At 31.6% G+C, this 8,977-nt stretch overlaps 1 protein-coding gene across 1 annotated transcript in view; it reads left to right on the top strand.

Moving 5' to 3' along the window:
• The window catches only part of LOC110030241 (G-type lectin S-receptor-like serine/threonine-protein kinase At4g27290), a 9,941-nt gene extending 1,908 nt beyond the window's left edge, over positions 1-8,033 (top strand). Inside the window, exons 3-9 of the mRNA XM_020732861.1 lie at positions 813-1,249; positions 1,764-1,901; positions 1,986-2,140; positions 2,248-2,458; positions 7,157-7,394; positions 7,479-7,629; positions 7,725-8,033. Coding sequence (XP_020588520.1) covers positions 813-1,249; positions 1,764-1,901; positions 1,986-2,140; positions 2,248-2,458; positions 7,157-7,394; positions 7,479-7,629; positions 7,725-8,033 — 1,639 coding nt within the window. The remainder of the gene's footprint in view (positions 1-812; positions 1,250-1,763; positions 1,902-1,985; positions 2,141-2,247; positions 2,459-7,156; positions 7,395-7,478; positions 7,630-7,724) is intronic.
• The last annotated feature ends 944 nt before the right edge of the window (positions 8,034-8,977 follow it).

Here is an 8,977-nt window from a genome sequence, read left to right on the forward strand (position 1 = left end):
ATATATATATATATATATATATAGATATATAGATATATAGACATACACAGATATATGAAAAATATTATATTTTATTATTGAATTTCTTTTTGTAAGTCTAATTAATAAATCGATAATTTTAGGTTAAAAGAAGAATATTTCTATTATATTAATAAAAATAGAAAAAGCTATATAATCAGCTCATGGCTTAAAAAAAGTTGTAATGTTGATACTAAGGGGATGTAGAGGTATACATAGCTTAATACACCAATATAACTGTATATTTGTGTGACAATCAGTTTTTTTGTCAGTTAAATATACCGCATTCAAATTTCTAAGGTACTATGGAGGCAAAAAAAAACATTCCTGAAAAATGTATATATCTTGCCTGTTAACAAGAAAATGCTTGGTTTTATTTTTTTGTCCTTAAAAGACACTTATCTTCATTTTTTTTTTGGTTTTATTTACGCATCACTAAACTTTTTATGTATTTACATATTTAACATAGAAATTCTTATAATTACTTATATCTCTATATTTAAATGACAAGTTTTGCACTAAAAGCATATTAAGCTTGAATTTTAAATAATAGAGAGGTAAATAAAAAGAATTTCAATGAATTGTATGTAAATCCCCCCCCCTAGAATTGAAAAAAATATTACCTCAAGAGTACTGATATATCAGTACTCCAATGGGAATGTGTCACGTATGCAATGGTCCTACCATAATGTCACGTGGCACCTCCTCATTGGAGTGCTGATGCATCAGTACTTCTGAGGTAATATTTTTTCCATAGAATTCGCATTTATCAAATCCATTCCAAATTTAACTAGGTGGAGCCTCTACTGGGAAGCCCCACAGGACCCCTGCGACTACACGGAAGTCTGCGGTTCATACAGCATATGCAACGCCAACAACATCCCGCTCTGTAGCTGCTTAACTGGTTTCAAGCCGTCGGATCCGGCCGGCTGGGCTTTGAGAGACGGAGCCAAAGGCTGCAAGAGAATGACGAAGTTGGATTGCACCAACGGCACTGATGGGTTCTTTGTGGTTAATGGAGCCAAGCTGCCGGACACGGCGGAGGCGACAGTCAACAGGGAATGGTGTTTAATGAATTGCTCGTGCACGGCGTACGCAAGCACCAACGTCAACGTCAGCGCCGGCGGCGGCGGGAGCGGGTGCCTTATATGGTCGGGAGAGGTAAGGGATCTCAGAGTGTTTCCAGATGCAGGGCAGAATTTGTTTGTGAGGTTGGCAGCCGCCGATATACGTAAGTTTTTTTCTATTTTTTTTTATTTTGATGAAATTATGATTAAAATGAATTTATCTGTCAATATCATTTTGAGATAAATGAAATATAATAACTAACATAAATCACTCATTTCAATATAAATACGATAGGGACTATCATTTTTAGACCCGGTTTGTGCTGATTTAAAAAACAAGATTTAAAAAATTCTAATTCACATTTGATCAGAATGAAGTTTATAATCATTAAACCGGCTTTGACAGTAATTTAATCCATAATTAATTAATTATAATTTATATCATATTAGGCTCAAAATAAATCCCAAAATTAATATATTATAACACTAAAAAAATCTGAAAGATTTACAAACATAAGTTTAATATTACAAATTTGACGCCAAATCTCTCCCCTTCATATTTATAGCATCCAAAAATTTAAAAAAGCTTAGCGTCGCTTGCCTGGTTGCCTTGCGGCCTGATTGTTCTATCAGACATAGCATTCTAATATTTTCATGATTAACATCTTCTGGCTACAGCTCTAACAGAGGAACGTTCTCCAATTAGTTCCCAGACAATACTTGAGATAACTATCTGTTCTGTTTCCGTGGCTGCGTTGAGTATTGCAGTGGTTTTTTGCATCTGGAAATATCGGAGCAAAAGAAGGCAAAAGACATGTAGATATTTTATTTGTTTATTTATTTAAAATTTTCTTGTATTTTGATGTTTTTATGTAGTCTTGTATTTTCATTTCTCTACAGCTTATCTAGATGATCGTGTCTGCAAGAAAGTTGCAGCTGGAGAAACAGAAATAGCCGAGCTTCCTCTGTTCGATATTGACTTCATCAAAGCTGGAACCAACCATTTCAGCAACGACAACAAGCTTGGAGAGGGCGGGTTCGGTCCTGTTTATAAGGTAATTACCAATGTTTTTAATTGTATTTATCAGTAAAATGAAGGTAGGAGAAAGACTTGCTTATAGAGTAGTATTTTGATTAATTGATGAGAATGTTATTTCTTTAGGGTATACTTTATGAAGGGCATGAAATAGCAGTAAAAAGGCTTGCAAAGACTTCAACACAAGGGATTAACGAGTTCAAAAATGAGGTGAATTTGATTGCCAAGCTTCAACACAGGAATCTGGTTCGCCTTCTGGGTTGCTGCATTGAAGGGGAGGAAAGACTGATAATATACGAATACATGCGGAATAAAAGCTTGGATGCATTTTTATTCGGTTAGTATTTCAGCTCTCTTTTGTGAATATGCATTTGATTTTTATTATTTTTCTAGAGAAAATTGATCAACCATATCTGATATGAGTAATGATCCAATTAAGACACTGAACAGACTAATTTGAAGCACCTAAGATTGCTTGAATCAACCTAAAGAATACTGATAAGCTCAACGTATGCGCATCGATCCATATCAAGCTTTGTAGGTTAAGTCACCAAGTCTAAATACTATACCAACCTTCAGACTCAACTATATCCACAAATAAATGCCGATTTAGGGTTATTTTGGACTTAATTAAAGATGTCTATATTTCCCCTCATATTTATCCATTAGATTAGGTTTTAAGTAGTCGTGGGTTAGGTAAAAGGATGTTTTGGGCTTTGATAAAAGTACTTGAATTTGAATTGCATTAAAATTATGCCCCTTCAAATTTTCTCCTCCCTTTCCAATTCTCCTTATTCGCTGTCTTAATTCCCAAAACCCAAAATGGGATAGCTTTTAACCCTCTTAGTAATTTGAACCTAATTACTCTTCTTTCATGTAAATCATCATTTCACCTTTCTTTTATGTTGGTGCATCAAATTGTAAAATTCTTAAAAAGAATTTTATTATCCTCCCCAATTTTACTCAAATTTGATTGTAACTGTTCTATTGGGTTTTTAAAATACAAAAATTGAGTACAAAATATTTAAAAAATTCATAATGACCTAAAAAGGCCAATAAAGTTTCATTTAGGATCAAAATTAGCCCTAGGGACAAATTGACAGCCGAGCCGATGGTCAACATTTATTGGATTCATCGAGCATTTTTGCTCCTCTTTTCTTTAAATTCATGGGTGCATCAGGTCATGTGATTTATACGTCACGCCTGATGGCACATCGTTTAGGATTTTCTATGATTTTATTAGGATGGAGTTAGATATTTAATTGAAAACCCTCTTTGAGTGTAAGGATCAAGTTTATATACTAGAAAAGTAAATAATGACTTTGAAGATTCAATAAATAAAGCATAGACAAGGCTAATTGTTCTACAAACCTCCCTCAATGTAAAAGGCTAATTATAACAAATTATAAGTTAAAAGAAGAACTATAGTTATGTCTTTGAAGACTGCAAAAACATTGAAGGAAAAAAAAAATCATCCTCTTAAATATGGAAGCTAGGAAAAATTTTGATAGTTCAAAAAGTTTCAAAAAATTCTGGGCGCATCATTATTAATTAAAGTGGAGGGCCTAGAGTACTAATGTGTTAAAGGAGTTTTTATTTCATGATTTCTTGAAGAAGACCAAATTGGTGTCTTACCAGATTATAGTTTTTTTTTCCCACACACAAGCAAACATACTCACAACTCATATGCAAAACCTGAACCTAATAACACTTGGTTGAAAGACAGCTATCAACTACTAAGCTAAGTTGACTTGCATGTTTATAAGACTCGAGTTAATGTTAAAAGAGTATTCTCAGAACTAAGTCTTTAAAAACTTTTTCTCAGACATTCAAGATGATATAAAGAGAAAGCTAAACAGTTATGTATTTTCCTTATATGAATAAGAATCTTATTCAAACCAAAGAGCATCTACTTCTTTTTCTTATCGTTTATAAGTATGATTGATATTCTAAGATGATAATACAAGCGTTACTGATATCATAATTTCAATAATGTTCCTTAGCCATGCTAAAAAGAATCATGGAAAAACTTTAGAAATTATCTTTTCTAGTTATCGGTAACGAATTTCACTTCAAATATTAACCTCTTTTTTTAATAAAATATTGGTCTGAGGTTATGAAACGAGCCCCCAACCAATCTCATGTGCCTAACCACTCAGTTTATCTGCCTATAGGTGGGTTCGAACCCTCAACCTCAGGAGACTTATAACTGACTTTTTAAATACCAACCACAGAGTCATGGCACGGGACACACTTCAAATATTAACTTATGGAAAAAGATATTGAAAGAAATTCATTACTTTTTTTACCTATTTAGGATTACTTATCAAAGCATTACTTGATGCTCACAAATAAAAAAATAAGATCAAGTAAAATTCACTAAGAATTTTTTTTGATATCCAAGATTATTTATTAAAATGTTACTCGATAATATTACTCTGTGTGGAAGTGTTCAAGAGAAATCCACAAAAAAATTATTTTTTTTTCTTTTGTATATAAGTATGATTGACATTCTAAGACGACAATAGAGGCTTTATTGATATCATAATTTCAATCAAATTTCTTTTCCATGCTAAAGAGAATCATGAAAAAAATTTTAGAAATTTTTATTTTTAGTTGTTAGTATAAAATTTCACTTCAAATCTTAACCAATGGAAAAATCTATTGACAGAACTCCATTAATTTTTTTTTTACTTATATAAGATTATTTATCAGAGCATTACTTGATGTTAACAAATAAAAAATGTCAAAAAAAGTTAACTAAGAATTTTTTTTGACATATCCAAGATTATTTATTAGAAAGTTACTCAGATGATATTAACAAGTGTGGAAGAGTTCAAGAAAAATCCACTAAAAAGAAAAACTTATCTGTCCAAGATTATTTGTTTGTGTTTCTCGACAATGGAAGCCTATGTGGAAGAGATTAAGAGAAATAAACTAATGAAGTTTGACATATTTGGACTTCTTTGTAAGAATATTATTCGGTACTATTAATCTGTGTGGAAAATGTTAATAAAATCCATCAAAATCTTTTGACCTTGGAAAAAAGACGAAAAATCTACAAAGGATGTTATTCAATATCATTTGTCCGAATGTTAAATGATGTTAACTTCCAATTCATCCAAAACTAATTGTACTTATTTGGGATGGGGTGAATATCATATGTATTCTAAATCAAATTTAAAAATTGGACTATATTTATGCCTTTATTGCCCTATCATGGCTATGATTTTGACCTTGCCTACATAGTATTGGTCTAGTTTGATGATTTGTATATAATTTAGAGCTCACTCAAAAATTAATTATAAAATTTCTCAATTGCAAAAAATATATAGTCGTCACAAGATATATAAAATTATTGAATAAAAAGACTACTCTACCATAATTTGTTTGACAAGTTAATATGAACATCACTTCAAGGCTGCAACTAGGGTTTTCTCTTAATCCTAAATAGTTTCTAATAGAATTGATGCAAAAATGACGGATAAAATGGAAACATTTTCTAACTAAAACCGTACATAGGACTTTATCCTCTTGATGTCATAGTTAACATTGCCCTTTTAGTTTTAACCTATTTCCCATGAAATTAATGAAATAATGTACGACAAAAGGAAGAGTTTTTTGACAACCTACTTATGATAATATCCTTTCAAGATTGTAGCCAAAGTTGCCCCTTAATCTTGACTAGCTATTTTTGGAAATGTTATGTGGATGGATGGCTAAGAGATTGCCCTTCTAAAACTATGCCTAGAACATTGATGCGAACAATTTTTCAAGGTTATATAATAAAGATTTTTCTCCAATATAGAGTTGTTCCACACAAACAACAACAAATTGTTGCATGCTAGAATATTTAAGACAATCGACTGAGAAATTAACATCTAAGCTTTAAATAAAAGTTCAACTCACATGCAAATAAAAAAAAGAATTGCAAATGTCAAAATTTTTTACATGGAAAATTCATAAAGAAAAAAATTATTAGGTTTTCGCTCATAAAAATGATTCTACTAATATGTATTGTAAGTCACAAATAAAGTCATTCCTCATAATTGAGGTATTAATGCAATAAAATAAACAGACTATAGATAATAAATTTCATGATAGACGTTAAAAGATGAGCTTGAGTTGTCTTTAAACGATCGTTTGTGATTTCGTCGGTCATGCTTTGAAAAAATCAAATATCAAAAAGTTTAATATAAATAAAAGACTATAGTTGGTGATTATAATTAAAGAACTATTGTAGAGTAACAATAGAGATCGTAAATGAGTGACTAGGATTGGGCGACAATAATTAGGTAATATTGATCACAAGATAGTTGTCGAGCAATGGTAAACAGACAAAAATTGTAGACTATAATTGCTACTTATTGCACTCCTTGCATGTTGTAATATTAATCAAATGGCAATCCCATCTCCGCCACTTTGGGCCATGCTTAATCTCTTTAGAGGCAAGTTTTTTTTCGAACTTCTATTAGTTAGGCTCATAAACTAAACTTTTGATAACAAACCAACTTCAAAATCATCTGCCTAGATTTAAATGCAAATGAATATTTATTTTGGATTTAATTTTCAATGATTAATATTTTATTTGATATGTATCCATTTAGTCGGTTTTTCTTAGCAGATAATTATATAATTTTCTTTTTTGTTTAACTTTTTTTTAGTATGGCTCTTTTTTCTCTACATATTAATGTTATATATCAAGTAAAAGAATACGTGAATCTAAGTGACATTGGAATGATTCCCCTTTCCTCCCCCTTTCATATTTTTCTATTCTCTACACAATTCCTAAAACTGTAATCACAAATCTCTTTCGACCCCCTCTCAATAATTTTAGCTCATTCAATAATTTCGGCTCATCTAACAAAATTTTAATAAAAGTTAAGTTATTTAATGTTCTGCATTTTCAAGGTTCCATATTTTACAGTTTATGATTGGCATCTAGACCATTCTTCATATCTCATATTATTTGATGCTTATTAGTTTCTTTCTTCATCACTGCCTTCCATCAACTAATTCAATCTCTCTAGTTCAGATAAAGAGAGAAGTGTTCTTCTGGATTGGGAAACCCGTTATCACATAATCTTAGGCATTGCTCGTGGCTTGCTCTATCTCCATGAAGATTCAAGACTTAAAATTATACATCGGGATCTTAAAGCTAGCAACATTCTTCTTGACAACGAAATGAATCCAAAAATTTCAGATTTTGGGATGGCAAGAATTTTTGGCAGGCATGAAACAGTAGTGAACACTGCAAAAATAGTTGGTACATAGTAAGTTCATTCTGTCATCATGAAATTAATAAAATTAAATATGCAAATAAATCTACAAAAAAATTGATTAATCTTTCAACCCAGTGGATACATGTCTCCTGAGTATGCAATGGATGGCATCTTCTCTGTTAAATCAGATGTGTTCAGCTTTGGAGTTTTGGTATTAGAAATCATTGCCGGAAGGAAAAACAGGGGGAGATATACCATCGAACAACATTCAAACCTTGTCGGTGAGGTATGAAAAATTATAGAAAAGAATTGAAATATGCATTGCCTTCCTATATTTCACTTTATTTTTCAACCAGTTACAGTAACCTCTGAAATTTTCAGGCATGGAGCTTATGGAATGAAGAAAAGGAAGTGGAACTTCTTGATGATTCCATCAGGAATTCAATCTCTTTGATAGAAGTTTCCAAGTGCATAAAATTGGCTCTCCTTTGTGTTCAAGAACAAGCGGAAGATCGACCATCAATGTCCTATGTTGTTCTCATGTTGTGCAGTGATATTGCTTCACTGCCAGATCCAATACAACCATATTTTTTGACACCAAGACACTCAATTAGATGGGGTGAATTGCATCCGGAGAGAAGGGATTGGGAGACTTCAAGTGATATCACAAGCAGCTTCGAAGGCCGATGAGTAGAAAGTAGAAAAAAAATTCATTTTGTTGTTGATTATTATTTTGTAACGTAGGCTTATGAGATGCTGATGAATATTATGTTCTTCCAAAGTTATCAATCCAGTTGTTTGTTTGTTTATCTGTTATGCTTCGAAAAGATGAATAGGACATACAGGAACGGTAGTTTTATATTTATGCTGTCACTTGAATGGCAAATGGAAGGGATTAGTGAAGAAACAATTCAAAAGGTTTGGAATATGAAAATGCAGAAAGATACCTTGTTAGCAGTGCTAGAAATATGCGCATCCTTCGGATTAGTGAACAGGAGTAATATGAGAGGGGTATCTACAGGCATACCACGAAATTCTGTAAGTATTTACATATCTAGCACCTAAACATTTATATTTAGTTGTAGGCCACTTAAATCCTTAACATCACATCAAAAATATCACCTTTAATATCTTATAAAAATAAAATACACATTTTCATGTATAGGTTTATGAAAACAAGGTGTGATAAATGTAAATATCAAATTTTAGGTGTTAGATATGCAAATACATAAGAATTGTGTGGTATGCATGTATTTCCCCCTTGCCCAAAGATGACGTGATTAAAGTGCAAAGTAAATTTAGCATAATTACAATTATCTATACAAAAACAAGTAACAAAAATGGAAGCAAAAATTGAGTTCAGAAAATTAATCCTAAATATTTGGTATAAAAAATAATTAAATTTAATAACCTCACATCCTGGTCCAGGAATTGAAATCTGTTTACGGTGAACACATTAAAAATATATCTATTCGTGCTTGATTGCCTGGTCGAACTTTGAAATATGCACACAAAAGGACAAAAATTGGAATATAATAGATCATGTTTGTAAATGTTCTTCTTCTTGACAAAGTAAGATTGCAATACAAATATTTAATCTCTCTCTCTCTCTCTCTCTCTCTCTTTTTTTTTTT

Source organism: Phalaenopsis equestris, unplaced genomic scaffold (genome assembly GCF_001263595.1).
Source record: "Phalaenopsis equestris unplaced genomic scaffold, ASM126359v1 Scaffold000685, whole genome shotgun sequence".
NCBI classification, from domain to species: domain Eukaryota; kingdom Viridiplantae; phylum Streptophyta; class Magnoliopsida; order Asparagales; family Orchidaceae; genus Phalaenopsis; species Phalaenopsis equestris.